Source organism: Filicampus tigris, chromosome 16 (assembly GCF_054856515.1).
Source record: "Filicampus tigris isolate MCC_2025a chromosome 16, RoL_Ftig_1.0, whole genome shotgun sequence".
NCBI lineage: Eukaryota > Metazoa > Chordata > Actinopteri > Syngnathiformes > Syngnathidae > Filicampus > Filicampus tigris.
In genome coordinates this window covers 15,512,032-15,537,959 of record NC_141232.1, presented here as the reverse complement: position 1 = coordinate 15,537,959, position 25,928 = coordinate 15,512,032, and the positions used below count along the sequence as shown (strand labels likewise).

Here is a 25,928-nt window from a genome sequence, read left to right as displayed (position 1 = left end):
TTTTTTTCAAGAATATGTTCTATGCGGGCCCACTAGTTGACACAAGGCATTCAAATAAACATTGCATTTGTGGAATAAGAGTTAATCCACCTGTTTTTAGCCATCTCTGTGGGCGGCCAATTTGTGACTACTGTTGACTGAAAATGGTATTACAACTGCGCAGGGCTCAGGTAACGACCAATCACGGCTGACCTGTATTCTGAAGCTGAGCCGTGATTGGTCGTTGCCTGAGCCCTGAGCAGTTGTGATGTCATTTTCAGTCGACAGAAGACAAAATGGCCGCCCCCAGAGATGGCTAAAAACGAGTGCATTTTGCTACTTAACTTATATTCCACAAACTCAAAATTAATCAGAATGCCGTGTGTCAACTAGTGGGCCTGCTGGGAACATATTTTTGAAAAAAATATGTTTGGGTTGATTTCCACTTTAAGAGCTTCCACTATATTCCTAATTTGGAATCTCTGCGGCTGAAGAACTTTGTATGATAAAGGCAAAAGGGGGTTCGATTTCTCTACTGTATATCGAATCCAAAACTATTTAATATGTGTCTCTTCAAATCTCTGGCTCGCTCTTATATGTCACTGGATCAAGTGGAATGGCTGTCTGTAGGATGTCAAACTCTATCTGGTTATTGTCCATGTCCAGAACACACATGACATTGTGACTCCCAGATGTCATGGTGGCCGTGTCTTTGAACATATTCTGGAAGTCGACAGAAGTCCTTCTGTCCTCAGCTCTTTCCTTCCCTATCTGGGAAGAGTCAAAGATATCTTCTTCTTCTTCCCCGCAGCTAAGCGCTACCTCGTTCTCATAGCAGAAGGTACTAACCGAACACGGGATCAAGCTTTTTGAAGACATGCACGCAGAGATGGGAGAACCCACAGAGGAAGTCCGACCCGCGGTCTCGTCCAGCTCTTTGGCGCTGAAGTTGGGCGTTGACGGCACCTCGTAAGTCTTGTCGAAGCGTGCGTAATCGACCTTGTAGCAATTGCGGTCCTCATAAATGACAGGCTCAAACCTGTGGCCCCAGAAGATCTCCCTGGACAGGTAAGAGCTACGGAACTGCGTGGTCATGGCTGTGGCCTCCACCATCCCCTCCAAGATCACAACAATCTCAAATTCATCCGTCTCCAGATCAATTCGGCTTGCGGCGTACAAGGGGCTGTCTTTGTCGATCTCGTGAACTATAACCAGTGGGGAGACCAGAAACAACCTGTCTGTGCCCTCATCGTAGCCCACATTGAGGTCAATCTGCTCCAATGGGATGAATTCTCCTTCTGCTGTGACGTAGGAACGAATAAGCTGCGCCCGGACGTGAGCCTCCACGATGTGACTCTTCCGCAGGTTCCCTACTCTCCACATGAGGCACAGCTTGCCATCACGAAGGGCAATGACAGCATTTTTGGAGAACACAAGCGTCTGGTTTCTTTTCTTTGGCCGCGCCATCTTGGCCATAATGGTGCCAATCATGAAAGAGTCAATGATGCAACCTAGGATGGATTGAACAACCACTGTTATGACAGCCAAGGGACATTCTTCAGTCACGCAGCGCCAGCCGTAGCCAATGGTGGTCTGGGTCTCCATGGAAAACAAGAGGGCACCAACAAATCCCTGGACATGGAGGATGCAGGGGATTCTTTTTGTCTGGCCTCCTGTTGTGTGTCCAGAATTGGGTGGATACAGCCCGCTAGCTCCTGGTCCTTCAGCCTTCACCCTGAGGTGCTCCTCAAAGTCCCCGTGGGAGAAGGAGACGCTGTAAAAGATGATGCCAAAGAACAGCCAGGAGATGATGAAGCTGGTGCAGAATATAAACAGCAGGTATCTCCAGCGGATGTCCACACAGGTGGTGAAGATGTCCGCTAGGTAGCGCTGCCTCTTTTCCTCCATGTTAGTGAAGACAACATTACATTGTCCATTCTTCTTTACAAAGCGGCTCCGTACCTGGCCGGAGCCCCTTGTCAGAACCCTCCCGTTGTAGTTGTTCATCCCTCCTCGTCCCCGTGCGCCGGGGACAGCGGCGGAGGCTCTTGCCCGCCTCCTCCTCCTGCCGTCTAGTTCTGTGCCACAGGCCGAGTGTGAGTGGACGTAGGAAGAAGTGAGACCGTTATTGAGATCCAAGCCGCAGATCTTTAGTCGCTCCTCCTCTGGTATGTTGTTTGACACAATGCTGTACCTGTGAGGCAAACAAGGACCACGAGTGTTTGTTAGCCATGCGCAGACATGAAGAAGAATCGCTATAGGCATGAAATCAGCAGAAATTCATTTTATTTAACTTAAAAGCAGAACCATTTCGTCCTTCAGCATTTTTAATTACAGTATCTTACTGATGATAGTGTCTCCCAAACTTTTATTGAGATAAGGAACATCGGGGGTGAAGGGATTTGGGGTCCGAAAAGTTCTGGGACTGGTGTCACAAATGATATAGATTTCAAACCCAAACTATGAGATTAATTGATTAAATAATTGATTGCCACTTAATTCATTAATTCATTAATTGACAATGGGGCTGAGAAGGATTCCAGACTTTCCAGGATTCCATGAAGTCATGGGAGGGAAGGCTGGGAATACACGTTAGATGCTAGAAGGGGAAAACGTTTTCCTTTGGATTAGAAATAAATCTCGCATTTTGGCACATAACAAAACAAAACCGCCAAACAAAAATAAAGTGGATATACAGATCAGTTATGTACCTTCTGCCATCTAGTGGAAAAGCATGTCATTGTTCTGCTGGTCACTACATATCAATGGCAAACTAACTAAATTGTGATGTAACTGGGACGAGATCATTTCAGGATTCATACTTTTTGTGACGCTTTTGTTTGGTGTGTGCTTGGGGGTTTTTCTAATGTAAAATGGGTGCCTCGGCTCAATTTTTAGGATACACTTGTTACAAAAAACATTTTTTTAGTGTAACAATTCACAAGAATATGGGAACCAACAGAGCCCACAATCAATTTGATGAGTCATCATTTGCCAGAGATTAATTTGCCAGTAAAGCACACATTTTGGTGTGGTACAGTGCGAGGGGCTAAAGGTGGGGGACCTACATGCAGGAAGGCAGGAAAAGTAAGGCAGAGGAGCAGTTAGAGCAGTCTCTAACAACAACAAAAGTATTTTCAAAAAGAAAACAACACACTTGGAAAATAAAATTCTAAATTAAGAAAGTTTATACGCCCATGGCAACTGGATTGTTAACCAACTAATAATAATCAATGTTCATGCAAATTGTTCCCAGGGCTCATTTGCGATTACTAAATCTAATGAAAACGATTTGAAAAATCAGCATTGGATGCTACGTATCCTTATTCCCTTTTAAAAGAAAAGTTAACTAAAATTCCTTAGCTGAGTCTTTCAATTCTAAAAAGATGTCTCTGATTTAAGTGGATTACCATTTGGGAAGGTGAGTTCAGTTTATCTTTATGGGAGGGATTAGTGTCATGGCAGATTATGAGATTATATACTGTGTGTGTATGAATCTGAGTCAGTCACATAGTCCATTTGGAGTTGAATCAACATAGATATTGCTGGCGTCAGGCCAAAACCTTGTACCTCCAAATGAGTCACTTTTCAGGAGACCCCAAAAAGGGCAAATTTGCTCAACCATTTGCATTGCGTCGTGAAAGAGAGCAAGCCATTCTCAAATTTTAGGTCAATAATGTGTAAAAATAACACCCACGCATGTGGACTGACCAATAATATAAATTTTTGAAAAAATATCAAATTCACCCGTCGCCAGCGATATTCTACATGCACACAAAAGGGTACTTCCAAATATGTGGCAGCAGTTTGGAGAAAAGCAAGATTCAATATAGGCATGCTCTGATGAGTTTTGTGTGAAAGAATGTGAGAGCCTTGACATTTACCCCATCAAACACCTTGAGGGATTATTATATACAATAGAGACACATTAGTTGTTTCTTCAGTAAAGTTTAAGTTTCATGTCCAAGTCTATCATAACACATTTGTCATGTATTGGGAGTTGTTTAATAGTTTTATTGATCAACTGTGAAGCATTTGCTTAATAATTCCATACCCAACCGGATTTGTTGATCTTAATTGGGTCCAGAAGAGTACCGGTAATATCAACCCATGTGAATAATCCACTCTATTTCTGGGAATTGAATTAGGAACCAAGTAAAAAAAAAAAAAAAAAAGAGAGAGAGAGAGAGAGAGAGCGAGAGAGAGAGAGAGAGATACAGCACACTGATATTGAGACAAGTATACATAGAACAATTTTTCATGATCAAGATACCACATGCTCTTGTTCTCATAACACGTGTTGTGTGGCTGCAGGATGAGGAGGAGAACTCTGTGTAGGACAGTACAGGATGGCCTTAGCCTTTGTGAGGATCTGCTTGCTGTAAATATCCCTGAGCTGGTCCTGACTCACACCTTATAAGTGTCCAATTAGCAAACCTATTCATTCAAAAAAAAAAAAAATTAAAAAAATACTGTTGATTACAGGACTGATAGTTACATTACATTGATCTGTTCATAACACAGCATGTGCATTAATATATCTTGCAGTTTTATATTGGTAGCTTGCTGGTCCAAGTAGCATGTCCAGGCTTTTATGCAAGGGTAGGACACATAATGGAATCGATTACAAATAGAGTGAAGAGAATAATCGCATAGTCAAAAGAAGATGCACTGATTGTTAGAGATTTAATAATGAGGTTGGGGCCTGCCTGATACTGCATCATTGCTGATGTCTGGGTTCATCTACCTCCAAACTGAGCCAATCTGTGAAACCATTCAAACAGTCCCACACAGAAGACTGCCTCCATCACCTGTGGGACCTACTTGTTCCCATGGCAACAATAATCCCTCATTTGAGGTTTTGGTGGGAGGCCAGTCTGATCACTCCCACAGATCAGGCGTTCAACATGCAGGCAATAGTTGGGCCTCCGAGAAGACCACTGCGGAAGAACAGAAGCAAATAAACACAATGGTCACACTGCCCATTTGGAATTGAAATAAATCACCAGTAAGAATGACATCAAGCAGGGCATATTTGTTACTTCCAGGTTATTTCTTAAACCAAATCGGATTTTGTCCAGGCAGTCTTATATCATCTGTGTTGTAAAGTTGATATGCAAATGTGGATTTAGACTTAATCCTTATTTGACTGGGTCATGTTTTACAGACATCTGAGATGGGATTATCTTGTCACAAGGAGTGTGGTGGACCCAATATATGAGATTGTGCCATCATATACCAATGTGAAGAAACCATTCATTGAAAATACTGAAATATAATAAAACGATATCACCACATTTGGAAAGGCACACAGAGGAAGTCTACCCAAACATTTTATTCACAAGAATATGTTCTATGCAGGCCCAGTAGTTGAAATACGGCATTGTGATTAGTATTGCGTTTGTGGAATATTAGTTAAGTGGCAAAATCCACCTGTTTTTAGCCATCTCAGGAGGCGGCCATTTTGTCACTTCCTGTCGACTGAAAATGACATCACAAATGCTCAGGGCTCAGGTAACGGCCAATCACAGCTCAGCTTCAGAAAACAGGTGAGCTGTGATTGATCGTTACCTGAGCCCTGAGCAACTGTAATATAATTTTCAGTCGATAGAAGTGAAAAATGGCCGCCCCCTCAGATGGCTAAAAATGGGTGGAATAACTCTTATCCCATAAACAATATTTCTCAGATAACGACCAATCATGGCTCAGCTTCAGAAAAAAGGTGAGAAAATGATGAGATGGCTATTATCTATCAGATGGATATTTATCAGATTGCCTTGTTTCAACTAGTGGGCCTCCATAGAACATACTCTTGAAAAAAAAAAGTTTGGGTTGACATCCCTTTAAACCACTGGTGACATACACCAATCAGGTAGAACATTCTAACCACTTGCACGTTCAAATAAGGTCCAATACAAGATCTGAAGCTAATATTCTGCATTTAAAATGATCATGTTCATTTTTTTAGACTGTTGTAGACGAAATCATTTTACAATAGGTTCCTTATTGTGGCTGTAGCTTGCACAGTAGAAATTTACTGCATCATAAAATTTCTATGACCTTAATTGTAATTTTTACACATGAACAGCATGGGAAAGTGTGTCTACACTTGTGAAAGGGGCTGCATAATCAAAAATGAGTATTTGACTACATTTTATGGGGTTTTAAAAATATCAAAAATATTTCATAATTTATTATTATTAGTTTTTAAACAAAAATGATTACAGTACAGACTTTAGTTGACTCACAGACATTACAGACCGACTGTCACAATCAAAAACACTGGAATAAGAAAAGCAGTGATTCTCGAGCGAAGAATCAATTTGGCAATAAACTGTAGAGACTCTCTTCCATCCGCCAAGAAAAGAAATGACAAATCCAGTGTGGGTTCCACATTCCTCTTCCTAGAAGTGTTATCATTCCATCTTCCATCATATCCATTGTCACAACTAATAATCTCGGATGCATTTGATTCAATTACCAGAGTCATCTATAAGGATGACTGTACTGTACCTGCAGTGATAATAAAATGATAAATACCTTATAAAAAAAGAATGCCGAAATCAACACTGGTATTTCAAACTGATGGATACAGAGTGCTGTGTGCATTTTTTTTCTTTCACTTTAAACACATTTGCATTTAATATTTGAGGGAGACATCTGAAACATGCTTGATAGGGGCACGCGAGGACTGAAGTTGGACACCCCTTGTTTGCATTCGGAAATTAATAGGGGGGAGCACTCGGTGCCTCTCCAAACACACCCACTCTCCGAGTTGTTTTAGGGTGTCAGAGTAAATTTCCGAATTTCATTATCTTCATATCTGTAAGTGCTGGCCCATGACACATACACAATAATGACAATGGCTGTTTTTTTTTTAACCAATCAGATCTCAGACCCACCAAACAGGGCCTGCTAGCATGGTTAGAGTGACATCAGCAATTTCCGTCCTCTGTTTAATATGATAGTTTTAGATTTACACTCCTCTGACTGGTTGAGCAAAATACAGTTCAAGTTACAGAATGTGTTTGAAAGATTGGCGTTGGATGGATTGGGCCGACTGTCAGCTTGGTGGACGAATGTTAGACCTGATAAAAATTCGTTTTCAATAAGGACTTTTCAAGAAAAATGTTGCTCGCTGGACAATTTACAATTTTTTACAGGCTGTCGCAAAGAAATGGGATGGGATCTATCTATGAATAAATCAGTATTTTAAGTTGTTATGTTGTTGTCATGTTATTAGATAAATATATATCTTTCTTATTTTGTAAAATTGTAATGTGATAGTATTGGCAATTAGGGGTGGATTAGGTCACAGAAGACCTCACTGAAGGCCCAGATCTGAAATCCACCACCGCGTGCATGTTCACCTAATGTTGCCACAGATGATACTGAATACCTACAATATAGGAAATATCAAAAGCTATATGACGTAAGATGACAAATTATGAGGTTCAGGTGTACAACAACAGCTGTTTTTGATGTACAGTATCTGAATCATTTTTATTTTACTTCTGTCCAGTGATGTCACCTCTCTTGTGCCAAAGAGAGATTTGGCCTGCGCCTGAGAACGTAAAGTGACTGTTGACCTGGTCACACTTGGCTCAGCATTTTTCATGATGCTCAAGACTGTTTTCTGTATTTTTTTTTTAACAAAGACACTAAAGCTGGGCTCCAGAATGTCCCTAAATGGTGGCATTATGCCCCTCATATTTGAGACAGTGCAACTACAATTTTCATCTGCTTGCACCTGTGCAACCAGTAAATTTGCAGATTTTTAATAAATATATATAATTACTATTCTTGATTTTTTTTTTTAATTGCTGACAAAATTCTGCTACACACTCCAGGGAATTTATCAATAATATAGTGAAAATTAGTTGGATGAATATTTACTTTGCAAGTCAGTTTACAGTGTGTGCCCCTGAATCTTCTACTTGTGCCCTGGAAATTTCAGGTTAGAGGCCACTGTGCTCCTATTTAAAAATAAAAGTTAGGGTGGATCCCTGCACTAAAGAATAACTGTTGATCTTCAATTGGGCACTTTCAATAATTAAACAGGTAAAACAAGTTATACAATTGAAATCTCCTGACATTAAAATCTGTGACTATGATTAAAAAGATACTCACCCTACTAGTTGATTGCTGTTTTCTCTGTTGTGATTCAATTTCCCTGTAAGAAGAAACGTCACTTCTCAAAGTCCCACTAGCAATGCCCACAGCAACTTGTCTATATTTCTCTGGTGTATGAGTGCTTCTTTTCCTTGATTCCGTGATTTCCTCTTCAATAGTTCTTCATTATTCCTTTCTTTTAATCCGTTATTGTCCTCCTTTGCCGATTGTGTAAGCCTGCCACTGAGCACTGTCCTGCGTGTAGCCTGGTCTGAAACTGATGTTGTCAATCTGCCCTGCGCACAGCATGGAAGATATGCAATGGGAGGGGGAGGAAGAGGGATGATGTGAACTAAAGGTGGTGATGAGGGGGGCTCCACTCTGGACAAATATGTGTCGTTGTAAAATAAGTTTGCATCATGTTTTATGTACTAGCAACAGGAAAAAGGGCACTAATGTAAAAGTTGAGATTTATTTAAGATCAAGTATGTGCATTAGAAACACAGCACAAACTAAACACCAAATAATAATAAATACCTCCCGCACAGGAACTGTCCATGGTGTGTTAGCTTTCATGCGGTGCAGCTTCAGTTCTCTGCTGCCTTTGTGCTACAATAGGCTCCCACGCACATTCGTGATTATTCCACAATGGATGTCATGAGGGGCCACGTGGGAGCATATATTTTGAACTCCACATCATTCGTGAATTTTGAAATGATATTGTTTAGTTCATGTAATATTAAATGGGAAGTCAACCCAAACATATTTTTTTCAAGAATATGTTCTATGCAAGCCCACTAGTTGAAACAAGGCATTCTGATAAATATTGCGTTTGTGTAATAAGAGTTAAATCCACCCCTTTTTAGCCATCTCAGGGGGCAGCCATTTTGTCACTTCTGTCGACATCATAACTACTCAGGGGTTAGGTAACGACCGATCACGGCTGACCTGTTTTCTGAAGCTGAGCCGTGATTGGTCATTACCTAAGCCCTGAGTAGTTGTGATGTCATTTTCAGTCGACAGAAGTGACAAAATGGCTGCCCCCTGAGATGGCTAAAAATGGGTGGATTTTGCTGCTTAACTCGTATTCCACAAACGCAATATTAATCAGGATTCCGTGTTTCAACTAGTGGGCCTGCTGGGAACATATTCTTGAAAAAAAAATGTTTGGGTAGATTTCCGCTTTAAGACAAAATACAGGTTTAGAATTGCAATTGTTGGATTATGCTCATTCTGAGTGCATTCACACAAGCAGGTGTAATCAACATGCAGCACATAGTAATGCAATGTTTTTACTCTAGCATGACTCTTCATGCCAGCTTCCTTGAATACTAAATAGATATGCTTTAGATATAAAATGAGTCAATACATTGAGCATTTCAAATTCTGGATGCAGGGTAATTAAAGCTAGCCTACAAACTATTAATTGTGTGTAAAGTAGAACGCAACCTGTGTGACTTCACCCCACTCCCATCAAGAGCTGATTGGAATCCTTTCTCAACACCACCTCCTCTGAGTGGGGATGTGGGAGTAACTGCCAATATGCCAAATACAAAGAGGAGGAACAAGGGGGTGGTAGGAGACGTGTAAGCTGTAAATAGCTTCAACATTGTGGTGAACTCAAAACATAAACATTGAGATACAGTAGAAGCTGGAAAGAGACTTACAGGAAATTGAAGGGAGCAGGCAAAGAAAAAGTGGATGTCAAAGAAGGGGGACGGGGCTGAGAAAAATAGATGAATGGATACAAAGTGTCTCTTGACCAAAATCTTGATGAACCCCATGAGGATTGAAATCACAATTTGAATAACCAACACCTTGTCATGAAATAGAATGAATACATTTGACTTGTGCTGCCAGTTTGGAAGAGAACATCAGGTCTGAGGGCTAGATGAGAAATTGAATGTGCGATATGAACAATATGAGATGGATGAGAAGGATGATGGGGAGACCTGACTCTCTGTATGTATAAATAGAAGTTAATCAGGCCTGGGTGTCAGATTAGTTGCCATAACCTTTAGCTTAGTCCTTTGGTCATTTGTTGGCCTATGTCCTATCTAAAGTACGTTTGATGCCCGGTCTGCACATTCGTCTTCATCAATTTGTTTTTTTTAATGAATCGGTCACTAAGGTAGAGGAACAACATTCGTAGACCTTTGTTGTCTTTGAACTCACTCAAAAAGGGGAGCGTGGTTGGGCTTCAGCTGCTTTTTGTATTTTTTTGATGGGAGTACCGCTAACTATGCTCTGCTAAAAATTCTCTACTGGAATCTTGAACTTTTTTATAACAGCCATCTGAACATACCATGAAATGGTAACAATCACAGATTTGGGGTTGTAAATTTAAACCCTTATATCGACTGATCAGGTGGTTGCTCATCCTTGAAACTTGGTGGGATGATGAACAATGATACTGCGTACAAAATTCTGTAATATGGGCTCTGTCCAGTTACAGGTTACATGGCAGCTCAAAACTAAAAATCTTACCTTGTTCAGTGGAACTTCAGGTTAGGGTTAAAGGTATGAGACAACAATAAACATACAGAAGTCAAAATATTGACAGAGTCGACTTTACTGACAGTTATAAAGCTCACATTATGGACACATACGGTCAAGCCACATGCTAGAGGGTACATGGATTTAGCCTTTAATCTGAAATGATCAAATGAGCATGAAGCAGTTCTGATTTATTTGTAAGTGTCATCTTCATCATCATCATCATCATCATCATCATCATTATCGTCATCAGACTCAATCGATAGCTGTCCTTCAGTGGCATTGCAATACACAATGTCTCATATTGCAATATGATGCAATAGGTTCCATGATGTCTGGGGCTTCCAGATTTTCACAAAATACTGTCTTACTGTCTGCCATTTGTTTTGACAGAAAGGTGTGTAGAACCACAACTGGGGATAATCATGTTGCTCTTCACTTGGTCTGGGCTGTGCAGACTTAAGAAATATTTAAGAGTTGGCATGGCATGTGGTTAGAGAATATTAAAACTGACAAACCATAGTGTTTTAACAGCAAATTATCACAAGTCCATGTTCACACATTTAGTTTATATTATTATTATTATTATTATTATTATTATTATTACCGGTATGTTTACTGGCGTCGGGCAGAGTCCTCATACCTACTTCCTTTTTATCTTAAAGCTTCACCATTTCCTGCATCCCAATAAGTAACAATAAAATCTAACCTACGTTTCTCAATAATCACATTACTCCATTTGTTTCTCACATGTAGAAATACGCCTAACCTAGTTTCAACTCTCATCACATGTAACATTGTGAGAATGACATGTACATGGCACAAACATATCATTAAGTAGGCAATTACTGAGTATATATGTGGCAATAGCTAAGCATACAAACTAATCTCAATAACATTGTTGTAGATGAACAACAACACATCAAAACATCGCAAATGACTGATACATAGCAAATTATCACAACATATCATAGCAAAAAGGTACAGCAAGTACACGAGTAAACATTCAGAGCAACTATTGAATAATACATCAAGATAAAATAATATTACATATCATCACATCATCACAGGGGTTGCTTTTAGTAACATCTAATATCTTTACAATATTATAGCCACATTTATGTGCATTATAGATGTCTGCTCCATAATACTTTGAGGCTATCATCTTTGTTCTAGCAATGTGGAACAAATATTTGTTCAATTTATTGTAAGGTTAAGCGTTTAACAATCATCATACTCATAATAAGTGTGGGGCCCATGGTAGTTGTTGTTGGACAATGTTGGGTACATAAGTTGATGACATCCATGCTTCTCACCCATGTATATATATTTTTTGTTATTATTTTGGTACAATAATTTTCAACATGTTTTATGTGCAAGTATTACAGTATTTAATCAGTGGCTAACTAAGTAGGATTTGTTAAATTAATTAAGGCACCTGAGACAGCTACGGGATCCTTTTGACCCGAGGGGCAGCTCATTGCGTCATGTCTCGCTGTAACTGTCGCTGATGTGGTGTGTGTTGCAGGTGAGTGAAAGTGCCAAAATAAGGAGAATAAGTTGCAATACTGTTGGTAGTTGAGTCCAAGTATCCCTCAGTGTTGTGATTATTGCGTAGAATTTAGGTTTTGAGCACATTTGTCATCGAAGAAAAGTATGAAATGGTGACGCATGTTATTTACCATAGCGGATGAATACTGTGGCCATAATGTACGATATTGCATACCATATTACGTGTTGATATTTTGCGTTAGTACAGAAAGCGATGCGTTTATAGCAGGTGACCGGAGGTCGTGAAATTTCATGCTTCGAGTCGTAGACAGAGTGCAGCTCATTGCATCATGTCTCGCTGTAGCTGTCGCTGATGTGTTGTGTGTCGCTGAAGTAAAGACACTTTTTTTCAAAACCCCCCGCATGCTTGGAATTATTCGTGTCCATGCGTGCGACATAATGTAATTGTTGAAGCAAACAATATTGCATTTAGTCTTTTCATTCATTAAGTTTTAACCACTATTGATTAACCAATGTTGCATTGAACCTGTCCCTCTGCATGAATTGTGGTCCTGTGTCAAATTGCTGGCAACCTCTAGTGTCTAAATTTGGAGCCGAGAATTTCGAATTGAGGTCAATTTCCCTGTTCAAGCAATGTTGCTCCGAGGAATGTAGTCCAGCCAATATATTTACCAAATGATCCATCAACTTCACCCCTTCTTTCTTCATCAGCACTTAGAAACAGTCATCCATGCCTTTGTTACATCCCTGCTAGATTACTGGAATACACTTTCTTTTGGAGTCAGCCAGTCCTCTCTCAAACGTCTCCAGTTGGTCCAAAATGCTGCTGCTCGCCTCCTAACTGGAGCTCGGAAGACGGGACACATAACACCAATTCTGGCCTCCCTTCACTGGCTCCCGGTGCATTTTAGGGCTCATTTTAAGATGTTTGTTTGTCTGTTTGTTTACAAGTCTTTAAATGACCTCGCCCCGGCGTACCTCTCCGAGCTCCTCTACGCCTACGCACCTTCGCGGAACCTCAGGTCTGCGGACCAGGCGCTGCTCGAGGTGAGGGGGCTAAGCGATGCCTCAGAAGGTGCCGAGGACTAAGCAGAGCCTCAGAGGGGATTGAGCCTTTTCAGCTGCTGGTCCTTCCCTTTGGAAAGACCTTCCATTGAATGTTAGGCAAGCCCCCTCTCTGTCCATTTTTAAAACCTATTTGAAGACACATTTCTATTCTTTGGCTTTTGATTCGACGTGAGACTGACAGTTTTCTGCTATTTTCTGGTGTCTATTGTATATAGCATTTTGTGTTCATTTATTGCTTTCACTCATTATATTATTGCTATTTTGTTGTTGTATGTAATTTGCTTTGTTACAGCTGTAGCTGTTGGGAAATGTGCTGTATAAATGAAGTTGTATTGTATTGTATTGACATGGAGCTTTTTGGTGCATTTTTTTATTCTCCACCTAACACATCAATCTTAAAATGGGAATCCCATCCTACTTGTCATGTGAGGAGCAGGATTTGTACCCATAAACAGACATGAAACGTCTTTATCAACGAAAATACCAGGTAACCGCAAATAGCACTACTGGAGGAATTCTGACTGGAAGAAAGCTTGCATCCTGACTCAAAGAAAGTTTGACATACTGACAACATCCATCCATCCATTATCTAATCCGTACCAAGTAGCTTGATTCTATATATACTGTAAAACATCAGGCCTATAAAGGACAAAGCCTAAAAGGACCATAGCAACGGCACAGCAACTGATACATCAAAAAAACAACCAGTTTTCATGTTAATTTACATCTGATCTCATCTGCTGATTTCAGTATATCCCAATTAAATATGGTGTTGTGATCAAAGTTAATCAAAATTCCTGAATTGCGATTATGAACTTTTTGTGAATACTTGTTCAATGTGAATCAAGCACACTAAACAATGTATAATGACAAAATGGCTGAAGCAACACACAACTTCGAATTCAACAGTTATTAAAGCCTATTTGTACTACTACATCACTAAAAGTGTTCCATATAATGATACTGATGATGATACTATTGCAGTATACAGTACTCCAATACTGTACAAACATAATTGTTCATTTCTATATATGTACTTTTAGTATTGTTTAGCACACTAACGCTGTGAAATTGTTTTTAAAAATATTAAATTTCATTTTGTTGTGCGACTGTGTGTTCTTATACTGCACAATTTCTGAAAAAAAGAGCATTCCCAGAAATGATCATTCAAATTTCAAAGGCCTTGAGCAACCTCTTGATATTGTAGGAACAATTCTCAAATTTGACGCAATGTTTTTATTGATATTCTAACACATTTAGGGGGTGAGTGTCGATTTACCCAATTTTACCCTATATAAGGACCACCTTAATTAAATTGTACGTATAAATATTTACGCTAAACTATAAATAGATCTTCACCAGTAACCAGAGGCATCTACTTCTTCAGTCGTCAGCGTGAACTATATGAACAGCATCATTCTTCAGCCTAGCAGCTTCAATCGCTTGCCCTGAGACGTTTTTATTAGTAAAGTATAGAATTTTTAAAAGTGGGTAAGTAGAGGATGAGATGAGAGCAGGTTAATCAAAATTAAAACCATAATCCGAAAAATAAATTGGTATTTATGAAGAAAATATTACGAAAAAGTTTTACTTGAGGCTAAACAAGCATAAAAACGGTTACGATAAACTACTGAAATACGGTAAGTGGACGGTAAATACTTTTACATTGGAAATCAGCAACGGAAACGCTTTATTTCATTAATGCAACTTAATATGGATGTCGCTTTATACTGTACTTTGTGAGCTGTCAGCGGTCGGCCACGTCACCTCCTTTGCAGCAACTTCAATTCCGGACAACTGTAGACAGCTTGTGAGCAGGAGTAAATCGCTGTATATTTTGTTTTTGTTTACGAATCGACGGATTGGGTTAACAAGTAGGAGAGTTAGGCATTTTTTGTCGCTCTTTTCTCCAGCTTGCATTCAAATTGCATTTGCTTTGTCGGCCCAGTGGCCAAAATTATTTTAACTAGGTGTCACTGAAAAGAAAACACAAAATGAACGTTTTTCGTCTGGCTGGTGATGTGTCGCATCTGTTGGCCATCGTCATTCTCCTAATGAAGATATATAGATCCAGATCATGCGCAGGTAAGTAAGCATTTTTATATTTGCATGTTTACAGATTAGCATATTGTGCAGCCTTGCATATTCCTTTGAAGTGAGGTCATGTTGAACTTTTTACACTACACGTACGAACATAATGGAATATAGCTGATATCCATAGGTTTTAACGGAAGAATTTGAATAAAATGGCTATAATAGTGGAAGCTACGTGGCAGTTAGCATGTAGTGATCTGCTTCCTCTCCCACTTTATTACATTGCTGTCCATGTATGCTGTGCTCACAAGCTTTCCACTGAAATGTCTAGATGAACCTCAAATACAGCTAAACGTGTATTTGTGTAACAATGGTCAATTGGAGATGCGTTTAATAGATAACAGTCTGCACACATACTCATTTAAGCATGTCTGCATTATTGTAACCACTCTCATTGTTTTGTGCTTGTAGGCATCTCTGGGAAGTCTCAGGTGCTGTTTGCGCTTGTCTTCACCACCAGATACCTTGACTTATTCACCATATTCTTTTCTCCTTACAACACAGTCATGAAGGTAACTGAGCTAAGATAAACTACTTAATATCTTTTTTTAAATTTCTTTTTAAAATAAAAAAGAGTTGTAGGTTAATACCGATACTTAAGTAATTGACATTATGAAGAAATATTTATGGAATTATTTAGTTATCAAGTGTTAATCAAATCAGAATGTTTTATAATTTAGAGCCTTCAGAGTAGGCACAGGATAACAGCTTTGTGTATCTTGGTATTTTCTCAGTGAGCTTTACGATTTAATTACTTGGAATGGTTTTAAGTTTACACTGTAACTGAAAGCTGTTATTATTATTATTAAGAGTTGATAGCTTGAATTTCCTGACCTCTTAATTGTCTGTGAGACCATTAGTTGTGTTGTGAAGAGGTAGAGTTGGCATACAGTGAAAGGCTTTATTTGACTATTGTTCTAATCCATATTATGGCAAAAACTACGCAACTAAGCAAAGATGACGTGGCCTCCACAATCACCTGATCTAAACCCAATTGAAATGCTTAGGGATGAGTTGGACTGCAGAGTGAAGGCAAAGGAGCAAAGAGGTGCTAGGCACCTCTGGGAACTCCTTCAAGATTGTTGGAGAACCATTGCACGTGATTACCTCATGAATTGTCAAGATTCTGTCAAGCTGTAATCTAAGCAAAAAGCGTTGTTTGATCTTTATTTATTTGAAGAATCTAAAATGCGTTCTTAGAAGAATCTAAATTCTAAAATGTTTTGGGTTGAATAACATTTTTAAGTTGAATATGTGATACCTTGCGTGATACTGCATAGTCTGGATTGCTTCAGTATTAAAGTGACACTTGGATGAGCTTAACATTGGCACTTATAAAACAGGTTTGCATGTAAAAATTACATCAGTACTAAAATGCCCCTCCCAAAAGACTTTGTAGTGAATTAAGGGCTTTTTTTGTGTAGAAAGAAATAGCTCTGTTTCAAAAAGGTTGTTGACACCTGATTCAGTCATCAATAAAACTAACATTCGTGTTTTGGGAATGTGAAAGGACGTTGGAGTAAGTTTGGCATAGGCTACAGCTCAACCACAACCCTAATGAAGAGAAGTGTGATATAAAATGGGTAGATGGATTAAAAGTAAACAAATACATTAAAAAAAACATAGAATGTTCCAGTGCAAGAACCATTCATTTTTACAAGAATAGCAGCTGACAAGTTTCAGTCTTACTAACCGTTGCTGTCATGTCATTGTAATCAAAGTTCCACTCTGCTCTCAGGTGGTGTTTTTGGCGCTGTCCTACGCTACCGTGTACCTGATCTACATGCGCTACAGGAGCACTTACGACTCTGAGAATGACTCATTCCGTGTGGAGTTCCTGTTGGTGCCAGTTATTGGTCTTTCCTTTCTGGAGAACTATGCATTCACACCATTGGAGGTAGACAAGCTTTTATTCTATAGATTCAGATTCCTTTAAGTTCAGAGTCAAACGTCTGTGTTTCTTTCTTCTACCCAGGTCCTTTGGACCTTCTCGATCTTCTTGGAGTCTGTGGCCATAATGCCGCAGCTCTTCATGATCACCAAGACAGGCGAAGCTGAGTCCATCACCACCCACTACTTGTTCTTCCTTGGCCTGTACAGAGCCCTTTACATCGGCAACTGGGTGTGGCGCTACCACACAGAGGGCTTCTTTGACCATATCGCCGTGGTGGCTGGCGTCGTGCAGACCATTTTCTACTGTGACTTCTTCTACCTTTATGTCACAAGAGGTGAGCTAAAACTTCAAATAAATGACAGGTACATTGTAAATTTGACAGGAGAGAATAGAATCATCCTCTGTCATAGTACCAGTGGCTTAATTTATATTTTTTTATGCACCCACTTTTAGCCATCGCAGGGGGCGGACATTTTGTCACTTCGGTCGACTGAAGAAGACATTGAAGTTGCTCAGGGCTCAGATAACGAACAATCACGGCTCAGCTGTTTTCTGAAGCTTATCCATGATTGGTCGTTATCTGAGCCCTGAGCAACTTCAATGTCATCTTCAGTCGACAGAAGTGACAAAATGGCCGCCCCCTGAGCTAGCTAAAAACGGGTGGATTTCTCATATTCCACAAACGCAATTTCAAATACACCTGTTGAGTATTTTCGCAGAAAATCATTTGATTGTATTGTTTTGAAAAGCCAAAAGTCTAGCGCGTCCACCAGACCCATCAACACTGGTGGAGTAACAAAAATACGAACACCGCACAAGCGTTAATAATGGATATGAATGTACATGTACAGTATATGTGTACGTATATGTGTGTATGTATACTGTATATGTGTAATATACATACACGCATACAAGGGGGAAAAAAGATGGTTCATGGTGAGTCATTAAGAATTTTTAGATTCTTTATTTGTATGAGTCAGGGTATGTTGTGTTTCGTTGTATTGAAACAAAGGCTGTACAGCACATATGTCAAAGTCAAGGCCCGCGGGCCGGATGTGGAGAAGGTTTTCTATGGCCCCTGGGATAATATTGCTTTATTATTAGATCTGGCCCGCAGCAAACCGGTGTGGGTAGCAGAAGTGATCGGGTCCTTCACGCCTGCTGATGATGTCACGCTTCAAAATATATTGTAGCATCTTCCAAGAACACGACGTAGTTTAATTATCACATTTTATTAGTCCAACCGGCTACTGTGGGCCGCAGCCGACGCCAATACAGTACGACAACCGTTCAGTCATGCCATCCTCTTCGTCCTGCGCTGCTGTCGCTCCCATGCCCTCCCATCAAGCGAGCCGCACGATGCATTCGTTAACCTCGGAAACAACACAACTTGGCAAGACACAAATTGGACCACAACACAGATAACCCAATTCGTTACACTATTTCTATAACATATTTCTTTGCATCTATGTTTGCCACCCCGTGGCTGTTGTTATAACAAACATTACCGCTACTTTTGCGAGGATCGTCCTTCGGTCGTCTACATGCCGACTCAAGACTTCAGGTCACTTTTCGTGGCTTTCAGAATAGGATTGTGGTGAAAAGTTATTCAGAGTAAAACACACTTTATTAAGGAATACTTCATGTTAGAAATCTCACGTTTTATTATTAGTACTTATTGGCATTTGATATCTTCATTGAGTTTCGAAGAAGTACTGAGATGTCCCACACTGAGCAGGCATTGAACGCTCCTCGAGCGATAAGTGTCGATATCGAGAGACGTGGTTTCTTTTCTTTCTCCTCCTTTGACACAGCTTGCTAGTAGTTGCAGATTTCCCGTGTTTCACCACGTTTGTTGTTGTGTGTAAATGATAAAAGGTGAGTTTAATCATTTCGGTTCGTGTCAGGTAACTGCTGTACATAATGGCCTAGATATGTTCTCGTGAGTGATGTCACGTTGATGAACACTAGTTAGTTATTTCGGCTTACTATTACTATTACTATTCTAGTGATGAAACGTGTGGATGTGTATTGTTACTGTATGTATTGTTTGGCTGTTTAATTGCTTAATACAGTGAATTGTAATGTTTAGGCATATTGTTAACTAATGGATATGCATTGCATGATGTTGCTAGGTATTCTTTGTCTGTGTTGTTGCAGACCACAGTAAATAGACGTGTCAAGTGGAATACGGGCCTGTGTTCTCTGACAGGAGCACCTACATTCATACCTTGCCACTCTAAAATAGAGTCAGCTGGAGACATCATACCAATCATATGATCCTCTTCGTTTTACGTCACATTATGTACAGTTCATGCAATCTTGCAGCCGAGTCAACCAGAAAATTGTTTCCAGTTTGGCAGGAGAAACGCAAACTTTCCACTGATCTTGTTTCACAAGACGGGCAGCGGCTTCTTCTCGGGTCGTAAGTGGAAGTGACGTACGAGCTGCCTCGCAAAAGTAGCAGTAATGTACTTTATTTTATTTTTTATTTAGTAACTCTGAACGTAAAAGCACAACAGCCAGGGGGGTGACAAACATAGAGGCAAAGAAATATATTACAGAAATATAAAGCGTGACATCACCAGCAGGTGCGAAGGACCCGATCTCAATCTGGACATTTTAAACAATTTCAATGAACATTCTATCAGTCCGGCCCTCGGCTTGTCGCAAATTTTTTTATTTGGCCCTCCGTCCATTTGACTTTGACAACCCTGCTGTACAGTATACACCGACCAGCCACAACATAATGGCAACTTGCACTCGCTATTTCTAAAATATGAATTACCGATATTGTATCTCTGTTATTTTCTGTGCGAAAGTGAAAAATGCATTACAGCTCTCATATTCAATTAAACTTGAAAGTAGCATAACGTTGCATCCGGTGCTTACGCATACACTAAGCATAACTCGGTACGTAATTAGTACAGGCTCAACTAGTTTGCTGTCACAGACATAAAAAAAACATGTATGGCAGTTGAGAATGGGTTAAGAGCTACTAAATATTGCCTGTACACAAACCTTTCAACTTCCTCTTCAGTTCACATTTGAAAGTTGCACATCAGTTCATCTTATATTTGCTACAGAAAAACATTTGAACGCTTGAAGCTCCTTGCACCACTAAAAAAAAAAAAAATGGCACCTAAGTGACAATGTGTAGTGTTTGCTGTGGGCTCACATGGTAAGCAGGAGTGAAGAATTTTTCCTTTTTTTCCTCCAGTGCTAAGAGAAAGAGGAAAAATGAGCCTGCCGTTGCCTGTATAGTCACCAGTTGGAGCACACAGACCACCCCCCTCAACTGTACGACTTTAACTCTGGGACAGATGAGCTGACATTCCGTCGACCAAAACAAGTGCTTTACTTCAAATTTAATTCCTGCCTGGCTGGTATGGTACTTCTTATCTGTCGTTGTATGTGTATGTATACCTTATTTAGTGTGGAATGTTTCCGTGTTTTTCACTTTATATGATAAGATGCAAACATGACACTGAAAATGCATCTGATGTTTTTACACGCAGCCTACATTTGGGCATCTTTACAACACTATATGAACAGATTTTCTCTATTAATTGATGCCACAGAAACAAATGAATGCATTTTCCTACATTTAATTTAATATGTACTGATGAATTGTAGACTCCAAAAAATGTTTGTCGGATCCAAGGTCTGTCTAAAACCTACAAGAGTGCTCACAGTTTGAAATGTTCAAATGTTTTTGCATTAACACAAACATTACTTTGTATGTAAAAGTGTAATCAGTGATATAGCACAAAGTGCCTTCCTTCATTTGGAATCATTCAATGCTCCCTCTTTACCTTGTTAAAACGGTATCTTTCCCCCTTGCTGCCAAGGATGTGACGTTTTTGTATTTTTCTCGGTTAACTTTTTCTCTGTTTTACTGTTATTTTCTTCATGGGAGTAAAAGGGCTAACCATTTTTGCATTAACGTAAGCCAAAAATGAAACATAACTATGTAATATAAAGATAAATTCCATCCAATGTAAGCAATCGTTTTAGCTATTGTCAGGATTTTTTTTTTTTACTTTAAATGTTTTCCTCCCTAAATTAAATTGCACATCATTTATTAACATTGCCTTTTTTGTGATCTGTGAACACGTAACGGGGAAGTCAAACCCAAAATTGTCTTTACAATAATATGTTCAATGCAGCCCCACTAGTCTAAACTTGATATTGTGTTTGTGGAATATGAGTTAATGACATTTTGCCATTTGCTGTCGACTGAAAATGACATCACAGTTGCTCAGGTAACAACCAATCATGGCTCAGCTTCAGAAAAGAGGTGAGCCATGATTGGTCGTTCGTTACCAGAGCCCTGAGCAACTGTGATGTCATTTTCAGTCGACGGTAAGTGACAAAATGGCCGCCCCCTGAGATGGCTGAAAACAGGTGGATTTTGCTGCTGAACTCATATTCTGCAAACACAACATTAATCAGAATGACGTGTTTAGAGTAGTGGAGGCGCATAGAGCATATTATTGTAAAGAACATTTTTTGTTTGACTTCAATGTGTGCTGTTCTGCAGTACAAGTTGTCAAATACATTTGTAGAAACTGTTATAACCGAATGTGATGGGCCCGCACGTCATGTGGTGTATTAATAGTGTGTGTTGATATCTTTCATTACCGATATTTGCTAACGACAGAGCCCGGTCTGGAATCGCTTCATCAGTTTAGGAATGTTTTACGGTGCTTATAGAGCACCTTACTTCCTTCTCTCACAGCACCTCCCACCGCTTTTGCAGCTGAAGTGATGGAGAATGGCGAGGTGACCAGAGCTGCCGCCTTCTCCACCATCTTGACTTTCTTCAAAGCTTTGCCTTTGTCTGTCTCAGTGATGCCAGCCCCTTCAGCTGCACCTGTTCCAATCGCAGTCAACATCTCGCACCAGAAGAGCCTCTCTGCCCTCCGCCTGGCCGCCTCTTCCTCCTTCCTCCGCCTCTTTTGTACCTCTGGGTCTTGCTCCTCACTTTCATCATCCTCGATATGAAGCCACCTTTGACATCTTTCTTTCCGAATCCTCTCCTGAGTATCTCTGATGGCATTTTCAGCCTCCTTGAACATGTCATTGCTATAGCAACCGCCTCCGTTGCCCGCCACGATCATGTCGAATTTTCTCAGAAGTTGCTCCACTTGTAGTGAGAATTGGGTCGTGTTCTCCTGCTTGCTGTTGTCAATGACATGAAACCCTCCATGGCAACTGCTGACAAACGCGGACAGCTCATCATTCTCCTCCAGAAAGTCTTCAACACGTTTTCCTTGCAGCTGGTCTCCCCACGTGAACAGCACCAATGTAAACCTGGTGGCGCCCGGACCAAACGTTGCCTTGATCCACTCCAGGACATCTCTCTCCTCCTGGGTGAACCTGCCTGGCTGCAGGGTCACCAAGAATACATGGGGACCGAAAGAGGACAGGACTACACACCGTCCCACTTCTCTTATGACCTCCTGAGTGGACAGGTGTGTGTGGAAGAACCCTGGAGTGTCAATCACAGAGATACGCCTTCCACCTGCTGTCCCAGTCTCCATCATGCAGCGTGTGGTGACAGAGCAGGGGGAGACCTCCACCCTGAAGGCCGGCCTACCCAGGATGGTGTTGCCTGAGGAGCTCCTTCCTGAGCCTGTCTTTCCTAGAAGAGCGATCCTCAGCTCAGCCTCTGATGTGGACTGAGATGCATCACAGGCTGCAGCAAAACGTTAACACGGTAATCAGTAACATATCGGAGAATATTTTCCGAGTTATCACTGGCCACACGTATGCTTGCACAATCTAACTATAGCCAATACAAGAACCGCTAGAAAAATTCTCCTTTTCAAAATTTCAAAACATTAGTGGCTGTACATGACCGCAAAGTATTTCACTGGGCATGAAAGGATTCTCCTTTTTTTCCCATCCCTTCATATTACACAATAGTCGAGAGTATAATTTCAAGTTTTTATTTTACAGAGAATGAAGGCTAGCAAGTGAAATACAAAGTAAAATACAAGTATTAACAGTATATTTTTGCTCATGGTAAAATTTCAATTGTGTTGAACACATTAGAAAAAACTTTTAAATGTCCGGCATTCTGATTAATTTTGCGTTTGTGGAATAAAAGTTAAGCAACAAAATGCACTCGTTTTTAGCCACCTTTGGGGACGGCCATTTTGTCTTCTGTCGACTGAAAATGACATCACAACGACCAATCATGGCTCAGCTTCAGAAAACAGGTCAGACGTGATTGGTCGTTGTGAGCAGTTGTGATGTCATTTTCAGTTGACAGAAAACAAAATGGCCGCACCCAGATATGGCTAAAAACGAGTGCATTTTGCTACTTAATTTATATTCCATCAACGCAAAATTAATCAGAATGCCCTGTTTCAACTAGTGGGCCTGCTGGGAACATATTCTCAAAAAAAACATGTTTGGGTTGACTTCCGCTTTAAGTACTTTTTTCTGGCACATCAGGTTTTTCATATTTTTATAATTTTGTTTTTCAGTTGGACATATTAAAGGTTGCGCAATACGGATGTGACCATGCTTAAAGAAGTTTGAGAAAAAAAAACACATTGCTGAATCTACCCAAATTCCTAAACATCACAAAAAATAACAGCAATTGCATATTGGTATTATAAAAACCTGATTTTTTTTTTAAACAGATACAGTACTTGAGTCTTTCTTCCTCTGACATTGCTACCAAATTTTACAGAATAACTGCCTTCTCAAACCATGATATAAAGGACAATAAAACAAAATGCATGAGGTAGCGTGGGACCTGGTGTGATTACACATCCGCTACAGTAGGTGGCAGTGGCAAAGAAAAATCAGATGCGTGCTAAGAGAAAAAAACGAGGGCAGATTTGGATTCAGCACAAAAAAAGTTTACTTGCATCTGCATCTTTGATTAAAAAAATGTAAACAGTTGTTACTGTATTTGTAGAATTATGTGTTTCTAATACAGCAATTGTTCCTGATTTGACTACATGAAAATGTCGACATATTAGAAACCTCTCCAACATGATACAGTGTACTAGTTGTTATAATAATATAATGCTGCATCCTCTTTTTAAGGGCTGCACTTTCGATTAAACAGATCTCAAATGCAGACGTCTGTTCTGGCCGGTAACAAAAACTACAATATTTTGTCAACGTTAAAAAAACGAAGCGTTAAGATCGGGAATCGTTTAGGACGTTTTGGGGTCATTTTGTTCCCAATGCTGTAATATGATGATGCAATTCGCAAGCGGCATACCTCCAGATGACGAAGCATTTTCAGATGATGACATCCTGACAGAGAAGATGCTCTGTTACACTCTGTTGGTGCTACCGACAGACCGGATTACTTTAGAAGTATAACGGTATTCAACAAAACAAATACAGTACGTCATAAACCATGCTGCAGTGCATGGCATTACCTACAAGTTTGATTTCATTGTTGTAGTGACTTACTAAGGCCACACGGGGGCAATCAAATACTTTACATCAGTGGTTCTCAAACGTTTTTCTTTACATTTCAGTACTACCTCAAAAATATTTGGCTCTCCAACCACTGTGATCAACATGCTCATGATAATGATCAACATTAAAATAAAGAAGCCTAGAAGGTGACTGTCCACTTAAACGATGCAGAGGTTTTATTCCTAAAAAATACATTGAATCAGAATATTACATTGCATTATCCAACTTCACGTTATCTACAGTTTAGACAATAACAATACTTATGTATTGGAAAAGAAAAAAAGTGTACTTGAATAATAATTCAATTACAATGTAAGTAAATAAAGTCAAAGTCAAATTGTTTGCCATAAATCAAATACAAATTGTGCCCAAATCAATTATTAAAAAGAAAAAACATGTATTGTAATGTACTTAATACAAACATCAAAATAGAAATACAGCTTGTTTTTCTTGTGTGTTGTCTGGAACGTGAAAGGAAAAGTCAATGTTTTAAATACCCGGAAGTTGTCACCGACAGCATTTCTCAAACTGACCAGGAGATGGCGATATGTGTTATGTTCCATCTCTAGCCTAAATCCACAAACGCTACGAAAATAATCCATCCATGCATTATCCATACTGCTTATCCTCACAAGGGTCGCGGGCGTGCTGGAGCCTATCCCAGCTGTCTTCGGGCAGTAGGCGGGGGGCACCGAACTAGTTGCCAGCCAATCACAGGGCACACAGAGACAAACAATCACAATCACACCTAGGGGCAATTTAGACTGTCCAACCAACCTACCATGCATGTTTTTGGAATGTGGGAGGAAACCGGAGTACCCGGAGAAAACCCACGCAGGCACAGAGATAACATGCAAATTCCACACAGGGAGGCCGGAGCCGGGATCGAATCCACAACCTCTGAACTGTGAGGCGGACGTGCTAACCAGTCGATCACCGTGCCGCCACGAAAAAATAATAATAATAATAGTAATAATAATAATAATAATAATAATAATAATAATAATGACAATAATAATAAATGACAAGTTATTTTAAATTAACCATTGAAAATCAGACATTCCTTTTGAATTGTGGTTCAGCAGATTTAATCTTTATTAAAAAAAACATAAAAAAACAACATGAGGCAGGCCTGGACACAAATGTGGGGGTTAAAGACTATGGTCACACAATTAACAATGCATTTTCTTTTAGGCTGGTAATAGGCTACAACAACATTGTGAAAAGGCTGCCATTGCAGGCTAAAGATTAGAACAGACTATTTAAAGACACTTGTCATTAAGGACACCAGACACTGAGGTCTCCGCAAAGGTGTGTG

At 39.9% G+C, this 25,928-nt stretch overlaps 3 protein-coding genes across 5 annotated transcripts; 1 reads left to right on the top strand and 2 right to left on the bottom strand.

Moving 5' to 3' along the window:
* Window positions 1-276: 276 nt before the first annotated feature.
* Window positions 277-8,381, bottom strand: kcnj4 (potassium inwardly rectifying channel subfamily J member 4). 2 transcript variants are annotated; one of them, XM_086055623.1, is made up of 3 exons: window positions 8,110-8,381; window positions 4,804-4,919; window positions 278-2,173 (listed from the first exon to the last, which is right to left on the bottom strand). In XM_086055623.1, exons 2-3 carry the CDS (start codon window positions 4,830-4,832, stop codon window positions 553-555), a joined length of 1,650 nt encoding a protein of 549 aa, XP_085911749.1. In that variant the 5' UTR covers window positions 4,833-4,919; window positions 8,110-8,381; the 3' UTR covers window positions 278-552. The 2 variants fall into 2 exon arrangements, with proteins under 2 accessions (XP_085911750.1, XP_085911749.1); XM_086055624.1 differs by lacking the exon at window positions 4,804-4,919 and having other exon boundaries at window positions 277-2,173.
* A 6,507-nt stretch (window positions 8,382-14,888) lies between these two features.
* On the top strand, window positions 14,889-21,248 carry kdelr3 (KDEL endoplasmic reticulum protein retention receptor 3). Its single transcript, XM_086056299.1, has 5 exons — window positions 14,889-15,252; window positions 15,673-15,773; window positions 17,000-17,158; window positions 17,237-17,489; window positions 20,376-21,248. Exons 1-5 carry the CDS (start codon window positions 15,162-15,164, stop codon window positions 20,417-20,419), a joined length of 648 nt encoding a protein of 215 aa, XP_085912425.1. The 5' UTR covers window positions 14,889-15,161; the 3' UTR covers window positions 20,420-21,248.
* On the bottom strand, window positions 18,100-24,562 carry LOC147134947 (GTPase IMAP family member 7-like). 2 transcript variants are annotated; one of them, XR_015090187.1, is made up of 3 exons: window positions 24,405-24,562; window positions 19,775-22,856; window positions 18,100-18,305 (listed from the first exon to the last, which is right to left on the bottom strand). XR_015090187.1 is itself a non-coding variant. In XM_086056298.1 (2 exons), exons 1-2 carry the CDS (start codon window positions 24,436-24,438, stop codon window positions 21,841-21,843), a joined length of 1,050 nt encoding a protein of 349 aa, XP_085912424.1. In that variant the 5' UTR covers window positions 24,439-24,562; the 3' UTR covers window positions 18,361-21,840. The 2 variants fall into 2 exon arrangements, 1 of the variants encoding a protein (XP_085912424.1); XM_086056298.1 differs by lacking the exon at window positions 18,100-18,305 and having other exon boundaries at window positions 18,361-22,856.
* Between the last annotated feature and the right edge of the window lie 1,366 nt (window positions 24,563-25,928).